A 24,361-nucleotide genomic window follows, 5' to 3' on the forward strand; every position below is an offset into this window, starting at 1 on the left:
CCTTGTTTGAGCTCCTCTATGTTTCCTTTTTGGGTTATTATTCTATTCTATTCTATTCTATTCTATTCTATTCTATTCTATTCTATTCTATTCTATTCTATTCTATTCTATTCTATTCTATTCTATTCTATTCTATTCTATTCTATTCTATTCTATTCTATTCTATTCTATTCTAAACTAGGCACAATCTGTGCCAGAAGCAGGAAGAATAAATATCCCTAGGGAATGGCTTATGCACAGGCTAGATTTGTCCAGCTTTGTCTGATCCCTGATGTATTGGTAGGCCAAAGGAGGGGGAGCAGGTGTTCACTCTTTTGGGACTGGGGCAGCATTCCAGCAGCAAGGTTACCAGCTCTGCTCGGCAGTCAAGATTTCCCAGCAGCATTTGCCAGTTTAAGTGATGGAGGATGTTGGTTTCCATTCAGTAGGTCAGAGAAGCCATGGCTTATGAAAAACACAATCTTCACTCTCTGAGAAGTAGGGTATCAAATACTGGGGACCCAGTGGCAGATCACAGTCACGAGACATTTTAGAAAATCCCCCCAGATTTGTTTCTCCCACAAGCCCCTGTTGCTCAGTGTTTGCAGAGCACATGTTGCACTAAGCTGGCACAGTCATGTCTGCTCTCTCCTGAGTGTCCCCTGATGCAAGGCAGCAGTCAAGGTCTCCAAGCCTTGGTGATGCTGTAGGACTGACACTGGCTTGTCTGGAGTGAGAGGGCAAGCTGTGTGGATTATTCACATCATACATATGGCTGAAGAAGATGGCAGTGAAAGTGATTTGGAGGTCTTTTTTTTATTTGGCTGTTCCCTAAAGTTTCAGGCATATTTTGCTTTGGCTATAGTAGCTCCTAGAAGTCACTGGCTGGAGATAAAGGTCTCCTTTATAGTGAATTGTAGCATTGTGAATAGTGAATAGGCATTGTAGCCCACCTGTTCTCTTTACCATACGTCAGCAGACCAGAAATCAGTTGAGTGCTACCTCGGCTTTCGGTAGCCTGAAAAAAGAAAGACGCTATGGGGGCCACTTTGCTTTCACCCCTTGGTTCCTCATGGTCCATGAGCTGTGCCAGCCTATTTCCACTTGCAGTATGAAGGAAGGTTCTTGGATGGCAGCTTATTATCTTCCATTAGTTTCTTGATGCTTCTTCTCATGGTTTTCATGGCTGTGCTTGTGAGACTGGAAGGTTCTTTAAATGGCTGGAGCTTAATCACTGAACTGTGCTTCTTAGACCATAAAGAGATGAAATGAGCCCAAACAAGCCTTCAGAGGATGCTGCAGAACAACACTGTTTACTCGGCATCTGGAGAAGCCACAGATGTGGGACCCCAAGCCACCCATAGGAGGCGGGAGCAATGAAGCAACCGGGATATCAGTGAGACTTCCCTGCAGTCACATTCTGGTGACTGTAGCCTGGTAGCTCACTTGCAGGTGGTGTCTCTGACCATCGTTGGGGAACACTGGTAGCCATGCGAGACATCCAGTACTGCAACCCTGGATGTGCTGCTGTCCGTTTCTCCAGCATAAAGTGCACTGCCTGCATCCTCACAGATTGGAGAAATGGGGAGCAGGGTGGGATGCCTAAGGAAAACGAGGCTCTCAAAGCCCCTTTGCACCTTGGTGGGGTCAGGTCCCTGTCCCTCCTGCCGGTCACTCCTGATGACAGGAAGGCACGGACCCTCTGCAGGAACAAAACCCCTAGCAAGTTTCTTTGCTACCACCCCTGCCGCCCCCCATGCCAAGCAGCTGAGCAATGCTGCATCAAGGGGAGAGGTTTTGCAAACGCTGCTGAGGTCTCATATGCACCCACCCATCTGCCCCTGCCACTGTGTCGGAGGCTGACCCCCCGTGTACCCACGTGCGCGCTGGCTGTCGTCCGGAGGCGCGTTCCGCTCTCCCAGGGACACGCGGGCAGGCCATCCAGGAGCCTGAGCGCCGCGGAAGCTGATGAGCGGCGGAATGCGGCGGCATCAGCCTCAGCCAGAAATTAGCCTGAGGACGCGGCAGTTACCCGCACCAGGCGGTTCCGCGGCAGCTCCCGGCTCGAGCCGGGCCAGCGCCTCGCCCCCTCGCTCGGAATGCCGCGGAACACACGGTGAGGGAGCGCGGCGGGGCTGGGCCGGAGGACGGTCCCGCGGGGCCCAGAGCTCGGCACGCAGGCCCTCGGCCCCAGGACCGGCGAGGCGGCGAGAGCAGCCCGGGAACCACGGCTCTCCGCGCAGCGGGGCGGGCGGGGAGGCGGGGCGGGGCCGGCTCCGGCCGCCTATCCCCTTCCGCCGGTGCGGGCCGGGCCGCTTGCTGGGGCAGCCTTGCGGGGTGTGGGACGGCGGGCGCGGGCACGGAGTAAGCGTCGGCGGGGCCCAAGCAGGTGAGATTCGGGGCGGGGGCGGCGCAGGGCGGGAGCGCATGTCGGGCTGCAGAGCGCAGCGGCGGGGCTCGCCGGCGGCGCCGCGGCAGCGGGCGGGGTCCCGGCGGGACGGCGGGGCTCCGGGAGGGGGGACTGGGGCGCTCTGGGATGCAGACGGGCAGGGGGCGCGACCTGGCTATAGGGATGGGGTGGGGGGGAAACGTGCTTGGGGCTGAGCCTGGTCCGCCCGCGCCGAGCTGCGCCTGCCGCGTGGGACTGCGGCGGGGGATGCTCACCGTGGGGGTAAGCCAGCATCGCCTCGGGCAGCCCCGGGACAGCGCACGGGGGCCGCTCTGCGGGTCCGGGAGTCAGGAACGAGTTGGTTTTATGGAAGATATCTGGGTACTTGGTTCTCTTTAGCCACCGTTTGCCTGCCTTCATCCTGGACCACGTAGCAAAGTGGTTTTAATTAATGCTTGTGTCCGCCCGCCTGATGGGTGGCTGAGGCCCATCAAGGTGCAGTGGCTTCCCTGGGCTGCTGGAGCAAGTTGGTGGCAGAAGCAGGGAGTGAGCCCCAGCCCCTCAGTGTCCTTTCCCAGTGCACACATACTGACTTGCACCACTGTCCTGTGATGCGAGATAAAATGTCACTCCACCACTGTGTCATGTCATGGCTTCTGCTTGGTCCCCACGTCATCCTGGCCACAGAATCCTCCTTCTGGGAGCCACACCTGATGGTGCTATATCTGCTTTGTACGGGCAGGAGAGAGGAGGGGGAACCTCTCCCCATTTCTCCCTCCAGCTTTGTGATACTGATGACTCTGAGAGAGCTGTTGGATCGGGATGATCTAATGCTCTGGCCAAGCTGCTCTCCCCCAGTTTACAACTTCATCCAGATCTGTCCATGGATCAAGGCCCTGCCTTCTCTCTCACTTGCTTCCCCATCCTCTCTAGCACAGTAGGTTTGCTATTCAGAAACCTGAATAGAAGGAGTGTTATCCAGGAGAAAGAGAGAAAGACCTTTGTCTGGCTGGCAGATATTATTTCTGCATGAACATCTTTTTCCTTTTAACTGTTTAGCCACCATCCCCAGGACTGTTGCACATACCTGCCTTCTCCCCTTTCAGAGAGTTCAGGGGGGAGCAGGGTGTGGTGGGAAAACCAGGTGGGCAAACAAGATATGAGAAAGCACTTTGCCCCATGTTGGGGATTTATGATGCTGTATGAGCGTCAGGCTGCCTGTCTGAGCAGCAGAGAGACAGCAAAATATGCCATTTGGGATAAAGGTGTTGTTGTAGTGGTTTGCAGTATTTGTTCAGAGGGGAGAAAGTGGAAAAAATAGAAAGCAGAAAGAATGACCCTAATACCAGATCAGAGCCTTGGCCTCACTGCCTTTCCTGCTGCCCTGCAAAGTGGTGGTCAAGGCTGGGCAACAGATGGAGAGGGAAGCAGAAGCAGCTCCTTCAGGAAGGATTTGTCTTAAGTATCCTGGCAAACAGCCACTGGCAAACAAATAAGTAATAAATAAAAGCAGGGAGGCAGCCGGCACCCCTGCAGCCTCTGACTCCATAGCACATATGGGCTTTTCCGGCTTCCCTTCAGCTTAAACCTCTGCTTTCTTCCCATGGCTCCATCCTGGCTCCTGAAACTCCATTCTAATGCCTTTGAGCTCTTTTATTTTTTTTGCCTGATAACACTTGAATCACTCTGTAACTGCTCCCCTCTTTAAAGCTCTCCCCGAAGTTAACTATTTTATCTCTGGTTTGCTGTCTGCTGACAATGGGAAGCATAGGGTGGTCCTGCAAACCAGAACAGAAATAGCAGTGCTTTCTGGGGATGCTGATCAGGGATGTGCATAGGCCCTCGCAGATAAATACTTGCCCTCCTTCCATGCAGAGACTTCTGGGCCAAAGGAACGTAAGGCAGATTTCAGCACAGCTTCAGAGCCTACATCTGCAGAGTTGTAAAAGAAGGAGTGTCACTGCTTTAAAATATTTCTCACAGGAAATACTCCTCTCTTAACAGACTGTGAGAGCTTTCCCAAAGCAGCAAGGAGAGGGAGAAATGTTTCTAACACCCACAAGTGAATTCAACTGATATTAAACTAATCAATCACCTAAACTCTTAGGCAAACATCAGTGTGCTGTGCAAATGCTGACTCCTTCATGAGTCCTATAAACACCAAAGCCTTCTACTGTTGTCACTTATGCATTTCTTACCTACTTTAGTTGCTGTAAATATATTTTGTGTACCTAGCTCCAAGTTTGAAGAAAACATTGCATTGCTTGATACACTGTGCTCAGAGTAAGAGCAGGTTTGCGTTGAGATTATTTCAGGAGAAGCAGCTCCAGTCCCAATTTCCTTCAGCTATAACTTGATCACATTCAGTCCCTAACCAGGTATCAACCTCAAACAAGATCTTAGAGCTTTAGAAGATCCCACTTGACATCTACCTGCACTTTAAGGTGCCTAGACACCTCTTCAAAGCTGGCTTGAAGTTACTACTTGAAATATGTCTGAGACGGTAATTAGGCTGTGATCACACCTTGTTATTAGGTGGGGACAATGGCAGCAATTTACTCACACTGTTACAGGAACAATGGGACAGCAGTCCAGGGAGGTGCATAGCCCTTCCCATCGTCCAGTCTACTATTGTTGCTGGTTAATGGGGGAGAAAGGGCACAGTGGGTCTGTGCAGAAGCAGAGGAAGGTGAGGTAGAGTAGCCTGACAGGGGGTATGGGCTTCTCTCTCCCAGCCTTCTGCCCTGGTCCATGTGTCACCCTCAACTCTGTGGCAGTTCAGCCATGGCTGGATCTCGCACCTCCTCAACAGGTTTGCTTTTTATGACTCATTTTGATCGTTACCTAAGCCCCCGTGCTGTCCTGCCTTGTCTGTCCTGGTATAGCCCTCTGTTGGATGATAGCTGTGTTGGCTTAAGAGCTGCAGCCATGCTAAGGGCTGCAGAGAAAACCTTTTTGCCCGAGAAATTGACTTCCTAATTGAAATTGCTGTAATGTTGCCCAGCCTCTGGAGAGCATGAACACCGTGGCATAGAAGCATTTCAACACAGGAATCAGTTGTGTAGTTCCCAGCAGCATGCCCGTGAGAAGCTGTGGGTACCATTTTGACCAAGGAGGGGCTTTTCATAGTGGTAGTTTGATCTCAAATAAAGATGTGTTTAAAATGGAATCCCAGAGCAGAGAGGCTCAGTGCTCCTGTTCAGTGGGAGTATGCAGAAGCTTTGGGTGACCCGATTCCCCTATCCCCAGCACCAAAGTCTTGTCACTGCAGATTTGTGGGTGAGTTGAGAGGAAGGCAGGATCTGAACAAGCCAAGCTCTACTGTCTCCCCAAGTGCTGAAAAGCAGGCTGTGAAAGGTGGAAAAATACATCATCATGTAATTTTTAATTCCTCCTGACAGAAAGGAAGGGAACCTGCTTCACTGGAGAGCACTTTATTGTTAGCTGGGAATTGGTGGTAGGAGGCAGCTGGGGCACAGGTGATGGAAATTGAGACAATGAGGCCCTTAATGTGCTGTGTTGGATGGACAAGGAGAGACTAAAATTCAGATGAGCTGCGTGGGGCGAGTTAGGGCAAACCTCAGGTTTGGAAGGGTAGTTGGGCAGTGGCTCCCAGCTGTTCTCCAAAGTAAGCCTGTGGTATCCTGAGACAAGGACTGGGGACCTTGCACTGGCCAAGCCAAGGTGACCCTTGTGGAGGAATCCTCTTGCTCTGCTACCCATGCAGCAAGGTTACCCACACTAGGATGACACATCAGGAAAGTGGCACAGGCTGAGGTGCTGAGGTTGTTTGAGGGCTGGGAAGCTGAGGGGTGACTTGTGAGGCATGGAAGTGGCTGGCTGTGGCCACAGGGCACCTGAGCAGCTGGGATCCCAGCTGGCACTGGGACAGCCCCTAGTAACATGGGGCTTAGGACACACCTGGCTGGTGGATCTGGTTCCAACAGCAGGTTGGGATGGTCTTCTTGGCATTGCTGTGGTTTGGAGCAGAGTGTCCATACTTGGGAGATATTCAAAACCTACGTTGACATGGCCCTGCAGAACTTCCTCTAGCCGACCCTGCTTTGAGAAGGAAGGCTGGACTAGATGATCTCTCTTCAGCCTCAACACTTCTGTGCTTATTTGTTCTGTCTTCTGACAAATTCAGTCACCAAGGCAGCATTGGAGAAATGACCAGAAGTTGAGGTTTGCCTTGCTCCCCTGAGTATGCGAGCTACACAAGTAGGAGACTCCCAGGGTTTGCAGGCTCCAGGCTAGTGACATGCACTAGTCGTTGTGTTTCTGGGCTACTTTTCTCAGGGAGGGCAGAACTATATGGAAGTGTAATGGCAAAGAGGGCAGAAAAACAAACCAAACTTCATAGACTTCAGAATAAGTTTGATCTGTGCCTCATTTGGCTCTTGACCTTCTGCTGAGTAGGATGGATGTATTAAAGTCACAATTTAAATTAATGATCAGAAAGCCAAAACCTAAATACCTATTTTTAATCTCGCTATGCTTGTACACTTTTGCTCTTTTGCTAAGGACAAGTTGATTCTCACTGATGAGTATGATGTGGTACTTAGGGCTAAGCAGGAGGCTGCACCATGCTTATGTGAGTGGGTTTACAGCATAATATATGGCTATTTAGATATTTAATGTCTATACTACTTGCATTACAAAATGGTGAGTGCTGTATTTCTTATTAGATATCACATCATTATTATAAATTTGGTCCAGCTGTATTTCAGTGGAAAATGAAGTCCAATTCAAATTGCAGAAAGCGAGCACTTAAAAAGTGGTTTCTAATTGGTTAAATAAAACTGCTTAAAATGTATGGATCTACAAAACAAAAGAGAAAAAGTTTATGAAAACATTATTTGTATATGTAAAGAATTTAACAATACTATACTGCTATACTATATTGTATTACTATAATACCATATCATAAGAAGAGAATTTTATTAGAGGAGATGTAAAATATAGCCAGTGATATATCCTGATTATTTCTGGCATTTAGGAATTCAGAACTAGTAGAGGTTATCCTCTCACACTTCATCTTCATTGGGCTTTGAAAGGGAACCAAGCTCTCCTGCATTAACCTGCAGTAATTTTTCAGAACTTTGACTAAACTAATCCATGTACTAAGTTAATTGAAACATTTTTTTCCCTCTGCTTTCAAAAAAGATTGATGCTGTCAGAGCCATTTTTGCAGTTCATCAGGCTTTAGCTCCCAATGAGCAGATCTGGCACCAAGGACACACTACATGAATTTCTACTGATTTATTTTTCACTGGTGAGAGGGATCTAAGGTCTTAGCGTGTAGGTTGTAAGAACTTCCAGTTTTAAATTGGCTGTCTTTTAATTTAAAAAGTTTTTAGTTCAGACAAAATCTGATTACTTTTAAGTCAGATGTATGTTTCCAAGAGTCATAATTCTTTTATTTGTTCTGGTTCCAAGTCCTCTTTATTGCTTTTTCCTTTCATATTACTGCTGCTAATCTTTTCATCAAGCAGCTTCATTGGATTTTTCTGTTGGGAGATTTTCATCAAGTTTAGTATTATTTTATCTAAGTTTTTAATTTCTTATGTTTTCTTCCATGAAATTTCATCAAACTCTTCCTTCTTTAAAAACAAGAAAAAAGCCCCAACAAAGCAAATACTGATAATAAGAGCTGCAGTGGCTGCGTCACCTCCTGAGAATGGTGTATTTTAAAGACTTTCAGATTTCATTCAGTTGTTTCAGGAAAGTCAGGGGATGGATGTTTTTGCAAATACCATTCTCTGATTGGGCTGGATAAAGCTCGCTATGCAAAACTTTAGTAATTGGACTTATAGAAACTATGACCATACAGTGCTGGAGGCTGGCTGCATGTTCCCTGAACATGCTGGGGAACACTCTCTGCTCCTCAGGGCCCACCTTGTTCAAGACATGGAAAGCGGGGAGAGTGTTTGTGTCAGCGGGATGGTAGCTCTCTCCCTCCTTGAGCAGAGCCTTGAGTGGGACAGGGCCAGGACACCCAGCCACTCTGCAAACACCTCCATATCAATGCTCCATCCCCAAGCATCTCTGCTGAAATGGACATAGAGCCTGTCTGATTCCTGCTAATTGTGGTGGGGTCTCAATAGCTGCTGGGCTGTGAAGAGGCTTGCAGTGGCTGTTGCTGGGACACTGATCCCTTCTGGGTCCCCAGGTCTCTTCAGTCGGCTGCATTCCTGCTGCTGGCTCTGCTGTGCCCAAAGTGCCCTGGAAGGAGAAGGGGGCATGAACTTGGGGAAGCTCCTTTTGCAGCTGTCTGCTGCAGTGCCTCGTGTTTAATTTCCCTTTCTTTTTTGTTCCATGTGAGCAGTGATGATGTGGAGGGCAGGGGCTGGCTGCCTGGGGACCCTGCACTGCTGGCCAAGTGGGCAAAGCAGCGCAGGGGCTTTCAGCCCTTCCCTGAGTGCCAGCCTGGCTGTGTGCCCTGTGTGCAGGGAAGGCAGGCTTGTGAAGAGAAATCAAGGACAATCTCTCTGCCTTCCCTCCCATTTCCCCCCAATCCTAGGTAGCCTTTTCCCAAGGTTGACTTGCCCATGAAGTGTCTGATGCTGCCTGTTGGATGTGGCTCGTTTGAAAGGATGTGACCCCCCCAGCAAACCTGCCAGGCTGGGCTGACAGCCCTCACACAGTGTTGTGTTTCTGCTTGCTCTTGCAGCAGAAAGAGCTTGCAGGTCTCTCAGTGACCACCCTGCTGCCAAATCTGCCATCTGTCTCACATCCTCTGGGCGATGCTGTGCTTCCCAGCCCACAGCTTCTCTCCTCCCAATGCCTTGTCCCTTTCCCAGCCTGGCTGCTGTACATGTCTAGATGTGACACTTCCTTCTCTGCCTGAAGGGAAAGAAACCATTTCTTGTGTTTTTCTTCATCACATCTGTTACTCCCAATGCCCCTTGCGCTGGCTGTGGGCAGCTGCTGGCCAGTGGGCATAGCCAGAGCCGGGCAGGAAGGCAGCATGGTAGATGCGGGCAGGGCCAGCCTCCAGCACTGGCACAACAGAGTCTGCCTCCTGACCATCTGTGTCCCCCTCATCTTGTGTTCTGGGCCACCTGCCCGTGATATGTGTGTATGGGGGGGGATCCTGAACCCCAGTCTTTGCCCCAAAAGTCCTGTGATTTCCCCCTTATCTCTGATGCTCCAGGGCCATCTCTCCAGGTCCTCTCCATGGAGGAGATGGGAGTAAGCTGGTGGGTGTGATGGGCTGTCTGCTCTGTTCTGCTTGGCTCTGCTGTGCCCTGCGGCAGGTACGTGACTGGAGCGAGGGGAATTCCCCAGGGGTGATGGAAATGTTGGTGACAAGTTGTCTTGTCACCTTATGTGAGCACCCATCGCACTGGGAGGAGGCTGAAACGTCAGTGCTTTGCAGAGCCATGTGTCTGCAGCTCCACATGTGCCTGGGAGAGCCACCTTCCTTTGGCTGCAGCAGCAACAGCTTTCATCTCCCCCAAAGGCTGTGTGGGCTGCAAAGGCGGCTGGATGTGTGTCCCAGTGACCAGAGGAGAGTGACTGCCTGCTCCCTCTGCTGCCCCAGTGAAAAGCAGCACCAGGATTGCCCTGCATGGGGGCAGGATCTGGTGGGAGGGCAGGCAGCTGGCCCATGGCTCAGGCAAAGGCACTGCAATCTGGTGTTGAGACTATGAGATGGGCTCAGTCTCTTCTCTCCTTCTTTGAAAGGACCAAATTTGCTTACACTCTGGGAAATAGGTGGTGATTTGATTGTTCCCCTATGGATGAATCCCCAGGGGAGGAAGGTGGCCAAGCCAGGCCTTGGGGAGCACTTTCTCCCCTTGTGCTCCTGTTGCAGGCACCTGTGTACATCATCAAAGGCTTTCCCTTCCCTTTGATGCACTGTTGACTCAAACCAGTGTGCTGAGAGCTAATCCCTCTGGCACGACTGGATGCGACTTACACAGCATCTTCTGGGGCCATCCCTGCTTGTGCAACTCGCTGGTGCCAGAGCCTTCACTGAGCTGCCAGCTCCCGTGCTCCCCGGGTGGCGTGATTCATCCCAGTCATATGGTGTTACCCAAATCTGCTCGGAAGCTGGGCAGAGGTGGGAGGAAAGCCTTGTCAAGGCCAGGATTGGTGTGTGGTGTGCTCATGGTCTCCTGCTGCAGCCCAAACCTCACTCTTCTCCTGGCACCAAGCACAGGCAATAGAAATGTTCTAGCTCTGCAGATGCTCTAAAATTGTATTTTGTGTGTGTGTATGTGTATATATATATAGCATTGTAATGAACTGCTCTCGGGAGGAAGCTTTTGTGCTTGCAGAGAGGGGAGCTGGGCAGGGCAGGAGTGTTTTTTTGCTCCTGCAGCAGAATCAGCTGTGGGAGATGTTGTGGCTGCTTGAAGCTGGGGAGGAGCGAAGGGTGGAGAGGCTGGTGGTAGCTGGGCACCAAGGCATCCCCCAGAGCAGTGTGGAGAAAGGTACATGGCTGGCCCCAGGAGAAGGGGATTGACAGATCAACATAACACTGCCCACTGACTCCTAGGAGGCTGTGGGATGAGGGTGCTCAGTGGGAGAGTACTCCCAGGTCCCAGTACTGTCAGGGAGCAGCAGGCTGGAGTGGAGCAGAGCTGGGCCCAGCAGCATGAGTGCCAGACCCCTGGTAGCCCACCATGTGCCCATGCTCACCCCACAGGCTCGTGGCCATGAGCTGTGAGGAGGGCTGGCTGGAGCTCAGCAGCTGAGAGTGGCTGTGCAAGGGCTTGAAATGCACCTGCTTTCTCCACCAGCTCAGTGGTGAGGTCTCTGCCATCCCCAAGTGGCCCATGCCATCCTGGCCAGGCAGGACACTGGGGTGCAAAGCCACCAGAATCACCTGTCCCAAGCAGTGTGATATTGGGCTTCTCGATCTGTGTCCCTTTCATGCACAATCCAAGTCCCCTCCTTGCCATTTCCTTCCCTCTGCCCTCGGGTGAAGTTCCCTCTGCTCACTAGTGATGGCTATAGCTGTGCTGGCTGCTCCTGCAGCTGGCAGTCTCTGCAGTGGGTGGCTTTATAAAAGGCAGGATATGAACCTCCCACTCTCCTTTCTACCTTCCACAGCTCCCTGCTCCCCAAACAACGGAAGGGACTTGGGCAGGAAAGAGCTGCTTTTTCCCTATCTCATCCTGTCTTTTCCCCCATCTCCAGGGACCACAGTGCTCCTAGCATCTTGTGGCACTGTGAAAGATGCCTGTGACTCACAGTGACAGCTTCAGGGTCTGACCAAGGCACAGCTGCTCCTGGTTTGTATATAGGTTTCCACAAGGGAGTGTTTTTCCCAGTGGAGGTGGCACTTTCCTTCACAAAGGCCTTAAAATCCTCTTCTGTGTGAGAACAGTTACCTGGGTGGCAGAAGAAGCCATCCCACCACTGTTGAAGCCGTACTGAGAGGTGCTTTCCTCTAGTCTTCAAGGCCAAATGTAAGCTGCCTCTGTGAGATTGGCTGTATGTGGGCACATACTGTGGTCTTGGAGCTGGCAAGCAATAAGCAGCCCAGAGATACCCTTTGCAGGGAAACTCAAACCCTTCCCTAGGGCCAGCTGCCATGGCCCTCAGTCACAAAGGCGGCAGGGGCTGGGAGGTGTCCTCATCTGCATGTGTCATCATTAATTAACTGCAAGAGCAGAGGTTGCTCTAAGGACTGTGAAGAGCATGCAGCGTCCCAGCTTGGAGCAGGAATGTGGTGGTACCAGGGTTAGTGTTTTCCTGAAGTACTGTTTTTCTGAATAGAAGTGCATGCACATGTGTGTATGCTAACTGGAAACCCCAGGATGATACCCTGCCCCTTTCCCACTTGTGAGCTACCTGGGTCTCCATCCCCCACTGTCAGCCCTGGCTTTTTCATAGTATCATACAAAAGTTTAGGATGGAAGGGACCTTTAAATGTCATGTTGTCCAACCCCCCTGCAATGAGCAGGGACATCTTCAACTAGACCAGGTTGCTCGCAGCCCTGTCCAGCCTGACCTTGAATGTTTCCAGGGATGGAGTATCTACCACCTCTGTGTGCAACTTGTGACTGTGTTTCACCATCCTCATCATAGAAAATTTCTTTCTTATGTCTAGTCTGAATCTACCCTCTTTTAGTTTAAAACCATGTCACTACAGGCCCTATTTAAAAGTCTGTCCCATCTTTATTATAAGGCTGCTTTTTCTGGCTTTCTGCTCCCAGCCATTGCTTATTAGCAGCCCGGCAGCTCCCCACCCTCTGCTTGGGCTGCGCTTGGCCCACGTAATCCTTTGTGCTGAAGAGTGTTGATTTAAGTGTTATCAGAGGACAAGGGTGCACGATACAGAATGAGTGACGGGCGCCTGCCCTAGGAGCTTGCAGCCCCGTTAGCTCATGTTTGCTTGGTGCCTTGCACACACAAAGTGTGGTGTGAGGGGCTCAGCACACTGTGTGCACAGCAGGAGAGGGAAATGCAAACCAAACATGGGTTAAGAGCCAGCCTGCAGTGGCAGCTTAGTCAATTGTGGCAAAAATGGCTGGGGGTGGAACGAATAAATTCCGCTCCGATTCTTCCTTCCCAATCTCAGTGTGCTGGCTTCAGCAGCCGCTGGCTAGCACATGTGTGGAGGAGGCGCTGGAGAAGAGCTGCTCTGTGCACAGCATCTCCCACGCACTGGCCTAAACAAATCTCTCTGGCTGTAGATCTCACTGTAAGCACTGTTTGCTCTCGGTTGCCTGGGATTTGGCTTTATATTTGTGCTGAGGAGCGCTGCAGCAAATCAGCCTGGCCCACAGGAGAAGGGGCTTATGCAGGTGGCTGTTTGGTACCACAGAGGAAGGCCAGAATTTTGTCCTACACAGTCTCAAGGGAGGCTGGGGAGTGGAATGTCTTCTCCTTCAAAAACTTATGGAGCTTCATCTGTCCAAGTGCCAAAACCCCACTCTACATGGTGGTGCTGGGCAAGAAGGGGAGAACAGATAGCTGGAGGTGACGTGGCAGCCACTGCAGGGGGACGTGGCAGGGGAGGGTTTGGCTCTCAAATGCTGTATTGGTTTCAGGTGAGTCCCTGGGGCAGCATGACCCTGCACAGGGTTTCCTGAAGGTAGTGGCAACCTACGACTCCTGAGCAGAGAAAAACTTGCTTGGCTCCCCAAAATGGGATCAGTCTCAGCCTCCTGATGGGTTACATTATTTATATGGACAGTGTTGGCAGGACAGGTTGGGAATGGTGAAGCACTGGGGATAGGAGTGGCAGTGCCGAAGGCAGGCTCACCACTGAGGGGAAGAACCTCGCCATGGGCTTTGCATCCCCAGGGTCTGAGTGGGCTCATGGGCTGGCTGTTCCCCCTGCATTCCTGCCCCGGCTGGCAATGAGCCTGGCAGGCATTTGTGCTTCTCAGTGGGAGAGCAGTGCCAGAGCTTTCTGGTGGAGGTGAAGTTTATCTACACCATTTTTAAGCAGATTTATGCACTCAGCCGTGCACGCACACTCATTGAACTCATTGAGTGGTGGGTATGGGTGGGGAGGGAGTGGGATCAATGAGAACGAGTCCTCCTGGCCTCTCTGAGTATCATATCTTCATTGGCAATGACAAAAGTAGTCTTTGAGCAGGTGTTTTATACCTGTTAGGAGTCATCTGTTGCTGCAGAGTGGTCCTTTGCCTCCAAACCCTACTAACCCCAGCCTCTATTGCCCACCAGCCATGTTGCTGCTCTTGGTTCTCCTTGTTTGGAAGATGAATCTGGTTTCCAGCAGGCTAACAGAACAGGCTGGTGTATGTCCCATGTCCTACTGGTGATGGGATGGGGTCTTCTGCTGGTGGATTGTCTATGCCATGGCCTCGCAGGGTGTGGGCACAGCATTCACACCAGTGTCGGTGTCATAGAATCATAGAATATGCTGAGTTGGAAGGGATCCACAAGGATCATTGAGTCCTACTTCTGGCCCTGCACAGGACACCCCAATAGTCTGTGCCATCAATCTCTCTGCATCCAGCACCTTGGCTCCCCAGCAGGGTCTGGCTTCAGTCTCTGTGGTCACAGCCCCAGGGGAGGTAGAGCGCTGCCACAGTGGTGTTGGTCTCCTGTACAGGTGCCTTTCCTGGGGATACTGAAGCAGGTGGAAAGAGCTGTGCCCAGGGATGCTGCTTTCCCACATGTGCTCACTTCACAGGCCATGAGCAGCCAGAACCTCTCTTTGCCTTTTGGACCTGGAGGCCATGAGTCTAAGAGGAAAGGGTGAAGGGAGAATCAGGGAGCCTTGGACTTCTGTGGGGTTTTGGAGGGCTCTGTCTGTGGTCCCATCCCCTCTGTGCTCATCTCTCTTAGAGACAAATGTGGCCTGTTCTGCCATGCGCTGAGCTACAGAAATAAGAGGTCACCGTGCTCCGTATTTGTCTTTACTGGGGTGTGTGCTGAGCTCAGTGCAGAATGTTGATGAGCCTTTTCCCATCCTGAGGTACTTGGTTAGCCGTGCTGAGTCAGTGGCAGTGGCTCAGGTGTCCTGCCCTCTCGCTGCAGTCCTGCAAGGTCGGTCACTGCAGTCCCGCGGGGTGGGACACTGGAGGTTTGCCTCCCTGCCTGGTTCTGTGCACACCAAGGCGTGAACGTGATCTCCCTGTTACAGTGGTCCTTGTTTTCCCCTCCTGCAGCCTGGCCAAAATCGACTTGTGATGGAAGAAGGATGCAGAGGCAGTCGGGTAGCACAGACGCTTGTTTTCTAGGAGGCATGGTCTAGGTCCTCAGCCTGGCTTTTCTGCTGGTTTTGTTCAGCCACCGATTGCTCCATCAGCAGCCCTGTGCTCTGGCTGCCCACCCACCAGCCAAAATCATTAACCCTTTCCCTACCAGAGTGGGACACTGAGGCTGGGTGTGTGTAGGCATGCTGGAAAGCTCAGCTTAGTCATCTCAGTGCTCCTAAGACTTTGTTTTGATGTTTTGCTACTCCAGCTGTCTGTGAATCCCCTAGCAAATGAGTTTGCTGGCAGGATGCTTCAAGGGAAAGACAAATCTTGAAAAATTGTATTCGCAATTAAGACATGCCTTATTTTTAATTGGAAATCTGATTCTCTGGATTAGTGCCCACCCAACCAGAGAGAATAAACATATGCTGGTATATCAACAAAACAAAGAGGGCACTGAATATTCAAGGCAAACCTTATACACTGAAAATGCGTCATAGAAATTATCCAGCAAATCAGTTTTGATGACAAATCTCATACACTCATTGTCCATTCACAGCCATCAAGAAGAGAAGAAAGAAGGAGTGCCTGTCTCTATTGCTCTGTATGTTTGCTAACCCTATTTTAGCATCTTTCCTCTAAGACCTATAATGAATAGATCATATATTGCAATTTCTGGCTTTATGTTATTGCTTCATTTTCCCAACTGCATCCCTGTCCACTCTTGTGTTTCTTGACTAGTCCATTGCTGTTGCTCTCCGGAACAGGGCGGATGAGGGACACCTGTCTGTGGTTGGCATCTAGAGGCACTGCCTCATACACAGCTAACGGGAAGCTGTCCTGACGCCTTCTGGAGGTGAAGGTACCCACCCAGCTCTGTTATTTGCAACCATATTTCCTCCTTTGGCCCTTAAGATCGGAAAAAGCACAGTAGTAGTGGCATAGCTGGGAACAGGAACTGTTTTGGCAATGCTGTGAGTTTGGTTGAACCTTTCAGATACTATCACAGAGTGTTGTCACCTGCGTACTGCAAAATGTGTGGTGTGAAAATTTAGGTTAGGGGTTTCACAGTGACTTCGTGAACTGCAGTGTTCCTGTGATCTATAACTCTGTATACCAAAAAATGTAGCTGTCCAACCAGAGGGAAGTTGAACATGTCCTACAGGTCTGAGCTCAAGCTGTTCTTGGTGCGCGTGAGCAGAAATCTGCTCTCACTGTTTCTGCTGCATGTTTTGAACCTAGAGCAGCTACATGATTTACTTTTAGCTGGTTGCTCCCGATAGTTATTTTAATGGTAATGCTGCAGCTGTATAATTTGTATAAACTTTTCTAAGAGCAGCACCATAAAAGGTGAGTTTAGCTGGAACGAATGGTCTAGAAAAGTACTGGTTTGGGTATTTGGAGGTAAGTTTCTCTGGTTATCTGGGGTTGAAGGGACCAGGGAAAGGGCATCAGCCTCAGAGGAGCTGAGATACACTGTGTTACAGGCCTAAACATGACATGATGGCTCCTTTGAGCTCCTTTGGAGGTGCCTAAGAGAGAGGGGAAAGAGCTGGACTGGGTCTTCAGGTACCTTCTGTTCCTGAAATTTCTCTCCGCAGCCTAATATTGAAACAGCAGTGCTAGGTGGAGAGACATGAACTGGTTGGGCTGGGAGGGTGAAGGATTGCATTTGGGAAATTTTGAGGCAGGAGAGCTTGGAACAGGAGATACTCGTACCATCTCCAGGAGAAACCCATTGCTTTTGGCCACCAGGAGCAAAATATCTGCTACTGGGGGAAGGGGATAGCAACAAGCACTTGATAGGGAAAGACAACTTGTACAGATCTCTGTGAAAATCCCCCTCACCCTGCCATCCTCCAACAGGATGTTCCTCCTACAAGCGTGAAAACGGTGCCTAGAAACAAGCTTCAGGATCTTACCGCTGGGTGGTGGAGCGGTGGTGGCAGAGAAGGGACTTGGAAGTTGCCAGGAGTCTCCTTGTTTATTTGCTGAAGGTCTAACAGCTCTGTCGGTCAAAGACACACTCTCCTTGTTAACAAAAAGGCAGTGAATTATTTAGCAGCTGAAAATGCCAGATGGCAATGGCTTTGCTGCTTACAGGAGGAGGGGAGAGAGGAAGGGAGATATGCACATTGCGAGGAACAGATTGAGAGCATTTCCATAGCAAAGAGCAGACCCTGGCCAGAAGTCCTGGTGGCCCAGGTGGTTGCCTGATGGCAAGCAGGAGGCAGGCAAGCCAGCTGCCATTTGCCAGAGTAGCCCACTCATTTCCCACAGGTCTCCTCGTGTTGGAGGTCCCTTGTCAGGGGTTGTATCCTGATGGGGCCATGCTGGCCCTTGAAGTACAGGACTCCCAACCTTGGCTGGGGGGCAGGACATGAATGAGGGCACCACAGGGAGGCTTTGCCAGCCCATTCATCACTTCACACCTGGGTGCAGTGATGGTACTTCAGCCCCAAGTCTACTGGGATGCCATTTAGAGAAGTATCAGCATATCTCAGGTGACTTGGCAGTTCTTTTGAGAGTAACACCAATGTTCAGCTGTCCCAGCGTGGGCTGTGATGTCTCCAGACACCATGGACTGGCCAGATCAATGTGTATATGGCCAGGGACCTCTGAGGAGAACTGAAGATGCTGTAGGCAGGATGGGCAGATCTGTAGCAGACACTGAAGCCCAAGACTCAGGTGACACTGCACCGTATGCACAGTAGGAGGGACTGCAGATAGCCAGATGCCAACCTAACCCTGGAGCAAGGTGAGCCTCAGGCTCTTCTGGGCTCATAGCCTTGGTCCAATCATCCCAGCCACTCGTAGACTTCCAGTGGAGATTTTTCTTTGGGATGAAATTTATGCTTTAGAAATTAAGAAAATAAAATAAAAAAATAAAGAAGTCATCATCTTTTTTGTCTTTAATTTGGAAACTGCAGGCACCAAGAGTAGTCCTTAAATTCTGCAACCTTCTTGAGAGCTTGGATTGAGAATCCCTAGGGAATCCCCAGTGTCCAGACTGTCAGAACCCTTTTTTTTTGTCAACTCTTGTGTTTGAAAACCTCCTTCTTCCTCAACCTTTTCTTTCCCTGGATGAGGAGATCAAAGAGAGTCAGTCTCTTAGGCATATAACCTGTGTCAGCTCCTGCCTCAGCACACTCAGCCTGCCTGCTCTGCTCAACTGTGGGGTAGGGGTGTCTGGGTTTCTCAGGAGCTTTAGGGCAGGACTAATCTCCTCAAGCAGCAAACTGTATGGTCTAAGAGAGAGAGGCTGAGGTTACAGCAGTGTATATAAAATCACGTGCTACTGTAGTCTCCCATCTGTCACACTGACGCGGCAGAAATAAATGTTTCCCAACAAAAGCAAATCTGTGTAGAGCTCAGGAAGATCCCCTTTCTAAGCCAAGACATTTTGTGTGTGCTATCTCTGTGCTCCCCAAGGACCTCTCAATCAGGTTTTCTTTGGTGCTGAAGAAGAGTTGATGCTGTTTGGTCTTGGTGGAAAAAAATGCCATAAACATTTCACATCTTCAAATCCCTGGAGGTGCCAGCTGTCTTTGTTTGCATCGTCCTCCATTTCTTAATCCTGTCCTTGTGGGCTTTGAGCATCTTCCAGCAGGGATCACCCATGTCTGTGTGACTGTGGGGACTGCAGCAGGGTCCCAGTTGTGGATGGAATATAGATACAAAGGAAGGAGAGGAATGAATGCCCAGTGGCTTGAATGCAAAGCTCACAGGAGTACATGTTAATACACCATTCTGAGTTTTCATGTGGCCTTTGCCCTGGTCACAATACATTGGCCATAATATACTGTGCCCAGCATGTCTGCAAGGCAAGGCACTTATATAGCTCCTTATAAACTTCAGGCATGCCAGAAGATGTTCTTGTCAGGAGTACAAGTTCCTGAGAATCGGGATGTAGAATAATTGCGGTTAGAAGGACCCCCTTGGAGGTAATCCAATAAAAGCCCTTGCTCAGGGCCAGGACAACTTCAAAATTGTATTTGGCAGCTCAAGGCCTCCAAAGACTGTGCTTGGTGTCACCATAGACATAGTTGTTCTCCTCTGAAGGCTGCACAGCTCTCCAGGCACCAGAAGCAGCTGTCTGAAGGTGCCCAGGGGGGTCTCTAAGGCACAGAGGCACAACAGGCATATGAGGAAAAGAGACTCTGGCCCCCTTGTCCCCACCCCATGTTTGTTAGTGTTTGCTGTGCTGCTTCCCTCTTCTCTCGTCCTTCTGGTGAGTGCAGCGGCTGTTCATCAGTGTCCTGGCACGCAGGTCTGTGGCATCCCCATGAGTAACAGCCATGTTGGCTGCTGTAGGGTGCTTGTTCCCAGGGTTCCCAGGCACCGCATGTTTGGAGAGGATCCTCGCCTACCTAAAGCATGGTAGTAGGACAGGTTTTGGAAATAAGCTACAGTATTGGCCATTAATGGCCTTAAAGTGTCTTCTGTCAGTGAGGACTGTAGCCTGTGGTATCAGCTCCCGGGGAAGGTGGGGGGGAAGCTTAGCATTTAGGGTTTTGAGAAACTAATTCTTCTGAAGACGATACCTTGGAAGGAGCAATTCTGCTCAGGTGGAAAGCTGAAAGGGAGGTTGTGATGCTAGAGGAGGACAGAGGGCTTAGGGATATTCCGTAGGCAGTACATATTCTGGCTGTGGGGAGAGAAGCAAGTGCAGCCCAGCAGCTGAGTTGTTAACATCATCTTTGCTCTTTTTCTCAGAAATTCAAGCAAATGCTTCAGCTCCTCATTCCTGCCTGCTGACTGCACTGGGGTGGCCATGACTCAACCCAGCTTCCAGGACTGAGGGGCAGAGGTGGTGAGAGACCTGTCTCAGGTATGACAAAGACAACCAAATAGCATGGGGTTTCATGGGGGTGGGGAAAGGGCAGGAAGTAGCTGTGAGATTTCTTCAGCATCACCTCCTGCCCTGTGTCCCACGGCCACTCCCTGGGAGAGACTGGGACTGGGGATGCTCCAAGGTCACCAACCAGTCCTCTCTCTGCCCTACTCTTAGTGAACTCCTCAGACTTTGATGGAGGAGACCTGGAAGAGCCATGAAGCAAAAGCTTCTCCATCCATACCATGCCTCTGTGTTGCAGAGTGAGACCCCACAATGGCGCTGATGGAGAGCGTGTACTCAGTGGAGCCGGCACCTGATGGTGCCACCCCCACCTCGCTGGATATGCTCATCTTCTTGGATGCCCCAGTGAACAGCACAGAGGAGCAATGCTTCAGTGCCCGCTCCCACAGCACCGTCCTGGAAGGGCTGCCCTTCGGGGGAGTGCCCACTGTGCTTGCCATCAACTTCATCCTCTGGCTGGTGAGTGGGCCAGGAGGGTGCCATTTCTACCAGCACTGCAGCCCCTGGGTGCTCTGTCAACCACACACAAGTGCAGCCCATGCACCGGTGCATACAGCTGACTCAGGGAATGGGAGTGAGTGCAAGGGACCAAAGGTTTTGCCCACATCATTGATGGGCAGCAGGGAGCACTTGGGCAGTAGTGGTGAGATCACAGAGCAGGAACAGTTCGACTTGAGGCAAGAGTTTGCACGAGCTTGGGCTCATGAGTGAGAAAGCAAAAAGGAGGGATGTGAGAAGGTCCCATGGGGTCTCCTCTTTCTTCTTTCAGCTTCTCCTTTTGGTCTTCTCCTGTCTTCGGAAAGCGGCTTGGGACTATGGGCGCCTGGCGCTGCTGATGGACAATGATAGGTGAGGAGGATGCAAAGCCCGTGTGGGTGATGGCTCCATTCTCTTCAAGAGAGCTGGAAGGAAGGCCAGCACTGCAGGGTGGCACACAGAGAAGTTCAGCAGGTGTTCCTGTCCCTCCTCCCCACTGGGAATGGCCTGGCTGTCCTTGCCCATGGAGACACAGGCACCATCTGCTGTGGAGATAGGGAAAGCCTGGACGAGCTTTCATTCGTTCTTGCTGGTAGCATTTGGTGACAGTGCTCTGGGTGCCACTGAGGGCACTGTCCTGGGAAGGACAGAAGCCCAACAGCTGCTATTTAGTGGGGCATGAGCCACTGCCTCTTCTCCTGCCACTCTCTTGGGATGAGCAAGACAGGCTGGGGGAGGGGGCAGAGGGAGACACACAGCTATAATACTGTTTCTCACGTACCTACAACTTGCCTGGCCTGTCATTTGGGCCAGATGCAGAATCCCACAAAAATTAGCAGTGTTCTAATAAAAGTAGAGGCCAGACGAGATTTCCAGGTGGGCTGTGCTTCCCACAACTGCCTGCCTGCCAGAGCACGGCTCACCCTGGGCAGCAAAGGATCTTTCTTTGCACAGGCAGGTGCACACAGGTGGGGTCTCTGTAAGGCTGGGCAGCCCTCAAGAGCAAACACTGGCCCACTCTTGCCTTCTCACTTCTCCAGTTCCTCTTGGCCTTGGACTCTGGAGCTGAGTCAGGCAATGGACAGGTGATGTTTCCCTTCACTGGGGAGATCAAAGGGCAATCAAGAATTAAAATGCAAGTTTCGATTACATTTCTTTTTACTGTAAAACCGTTTGAGACGTCAGAAAACAGTGGAATAGAAAATATCTGTTTTAGCAGGCCCTTATGCTGGAGCTAAGGCTAATTCTCTGTGAGCCACCCCATCATGGGTCAGGGCCACAGAGAAGCTGTGGAGACTTGTCAGCACAGAGGCAGCAAGATGCAACCCCTCTGTCCCAAGCCCAGCTGTAGTCACTGGTCCAGCCCCAGTGCAGGATGCAGGGAGGGGGGGAGGCATTTCCTGCGCTGCTCTCCTAGGAGAGAACTTCTCCAAGGGTGCTTATTTTCTCCTGTCTGTTGCTTCTCTTCTACCTCACCCCTCCTCTTCCCCCCTCACTGCAAAGTCTGACCTCGCTTTTCTATGGAGAGCAGAGCGAGAAGGAGAAGTCCCCGTCAGAAAGCAGCCCCCTGGATGCCGACAACAAGGATGTGGTGAGTGCCAGTGGCTGTGGCAGTGGGAGCTTGGACTGGGCTTGTCCTGGCCCAGGCTGTCCTGTTCTTTATCAGAAACCCAGGTCAGAAGTTAAATAGGAGAAATTGAACCTGAAGGGTTTTTTCGTCCTGGATTCTTTTGAGGCATATGTCTTGAATGGCAGTTCTGAGGGGATGCCCCCATCAGGGCAAGCATCTCCCAGCTGCATGGCTATCCTTGCAGCTATGGGAACCTAATTGGATGCATGGCCAAAGCCATGGTGCATGCCTGCAGAGATCTTTCTCAACCATCAGGACAGAGTCCCCTGCACCACATTTCCTCCTCTGCCAGCACAGTTGAATGCCGGGACTTTAAAGTAACCTTTTGTTTCTCTGTCACACCAGGCACATACCAGGCTTTGCTGGAAACAAACACAGATGGACACACTTTACTGCCTCTTTCTTTTTTGAGCAAAAGCTCAAAAGTCAGTCACTGGCGTGACTATGAAAAAAATTGTCATGACATTAAAAAAAACTAGGCAGGAAAGGAGCAAAACAAACAAGACCCTTGCAGGTGGCAGGAGGCCTGTTTAAAGCCTCTGTAACAGATGCTCTAGGCAAATGTATATTGCTCATCAAAAAATAAGTGAGAAAGATCACAGGGAAAGCCATCACTCTAAGGAGCAGATTAAGGGAGATTATTAAAAGTAAGAAGACATCCTTTAAAAAGTTGAACTGTTCACAAATGAGGAAAAATCTCATCTCTGCCAGGTTAGATGTAAAGTACACTAAGAGGGGAGAAGAGCAGTTTTGTGGAGAAGTTTGTAGAGAGCATGAAAGCAAGTACAGAATAACAAAATCACAGAATGGGTAAGGTTGGAAGGGACCAAAGTGAGCCATCTGGTCCAACCTCCCTACTCAAGCAGGGTCATCCTAGAGCACATGGCACAGGATTGTATCAAGACGGTTCTTGAATAACTCCAGTGAAAGAGACTCCACAACCTCTCTGGGCAACCTGTTCCAGTGCAAGCTCACCCACACAGGTGAGCTAAATGGCTTCAAGTTGTACCAGGGTACATTAAGATTGGATATTAGTAAAAAATTCTTCACTGAAAGGGTTGATACTGGAGCAGGTTGCCCAGGGAAGTAGTGAAATCACCATTCCTAGAGGTATTTAAGGGCTGTGTAGATGTGGCACTTAGGGCCATGGTTTAGTGGTGAACTTGGCAGTGCTTGGTTAATAGTTCAATGATTTTAGGGGTCTTTTCCAGCCTTACAATTCTATGATTCTATAAATCCTCCAGAAAGTGGTAAAGTGAAGAGGCCAGATGGCTGAGTGCTGTTTGGTACGGCTGTGACCAGGAGGACTGCAGAGGCACCTTGAACTTGCATGAACGCTAGTGTTTGCACAACGTAAAATAATGTGTAGGGGAGAAGACCCCCTAATATTGCATACATGGTGACAGGGAATAAGCTATTACACAAGAACTTAGGTTGTCCAGTATCACTTTACAGCAGTGCTGGCTCAGCGCTTGGTAGTGGTCAAAAAAGTGCATTGCATGTTAAGGACTGTCAGGAAAGGGGCAGAGAAGGGAGCTGCTGGGAGCCAGGAGCCTGTTACAGAGATGCTCCTTAATATTCAGAGGAAGCTGAGGTCCAGGAAGTCACCCCTGGGACAATGGGTTAGTGCTTGACTTCAGCTTTCTCTGCAAATCCTTCTGCAGCCAAAAATATGCACCTGACAGCCATGACCTGTTGGTTGATGTTTGCAGGGAGACTTCCTTGTCCATCTACACTCCTGCCCCAGCAGACCTCCAGCTCCCACTCACAGGAATTCTCTTATCACCACTTTCAGGAAGGTTGCATGGTCCCTCAGGGCTCTCATCACCTTCAAGAGAGGTTGTGCTCAGCTTCCCACCAGCTCTTTGGGCTGTGTTTTTCCTGCTCCTCCCAAGGCAGCTGCCTTTGCCACTGAGCTGAGCATTGCTGAGCTGCCTTGGGCACTGCCTCCATTTGCTTATCTCCCTGGCCATAGGCACTGCATCAGCTCTGTATGTCTCTAGCATATGTTGTGCCCCAGCTCCTTGCTGGAGAGGTGGGGTTGGTTGCCTTCATCTCATCCTGACTTTTGCCTTCTAGGGATTCTGCTCCTGGCTCATTTCTATCTACCAAATGAAGTAAGTGTGTGTCCTTGGCATTATGGCCATTTCTATCTACCAAATGAAGTAAGTGTGTGTCCCTGGCATTAGGCCATGCCCCACTGCTGCCCACCCCTGGGAAGCTGGTGTCCACAGGTGGTGGCCCATCACCCGGAGCTGCTGGGACCAGCGGCAGAGGAGAGCCCTCTTAAAACATCCACCCTGAAGAGAGAGCAGAGGGCTCATCTCCGCATTTCCCCTGGCCCCTAGATCCTATCCCAAAGAAAAGGGCTTCAACCTCTTGTGGTAGGAACCAGT

At 50.6% G+C, this 24,361-nt stretch overlaps 1 protein-coding gene across 4 annotated transcripts in view; it reads left to right on the plus strand.

Moving 5' to 3' along the window:
- Positions 1-2,067: 2,067 nt before the first annotated feature.
- TMEM63C (transmembrane protein 63C) overlaps positions 2,068-24,361 on the plus strand; it is a 30,198-nt gene continuing 7,904 nt past the window's right edge. Inside the window, exons 1-6 of one of the 4 annotated variants that reach the window (XM_029964325.1) lie at positions 2,068-2,095; positions 19,717-19,831; positions 20,097-20,317; positions 20,628-20,707; positions 21,839-21,926; positions 24,045-24,082. In XM_029964325.1, coding sequence (XP_029820185.1) covers positions 20,111-20,317; positions 20,628-20,707; positions 21,839-21,926; positions 24,045-24,082 — 413 coding nt within the window. In that variant the 5' untranslated portion in view covers positions 2,068-2,095; positions 19,717-19,831; positions 20,097-20,110. Of the gene's footprint in view, positions 2,096-15,778; positions 15,863-19,528; positions 19,832-20,096; positions 20,318-20,627; positions 20,708-21,838; positions 21,927-24,044; positions 24,083-24,117; positions 24,131-24,361 lie in introns of those variants that run through there. The other 3 variants (XM_008924954.3, XM_029964324.1, XM_029964326.1) reach the window with 3 other exon arrangements.

This window comes from Manacus vitellinus, unplaced genomic scaffold (genome assembly GCF_001715985.3).
Source record: "Manacus vitellinus isolate BGI_N305 unplaced genomic scaffold, ASM171598v3 scaffold_6_pilon, whole genome shotgun sequence".
Lineage (NCBI taxonomy): Eukaryota > Metazoa > Chordata > Aves > Passeriformes > Pipridae > Manacus > Manacus vitellinus.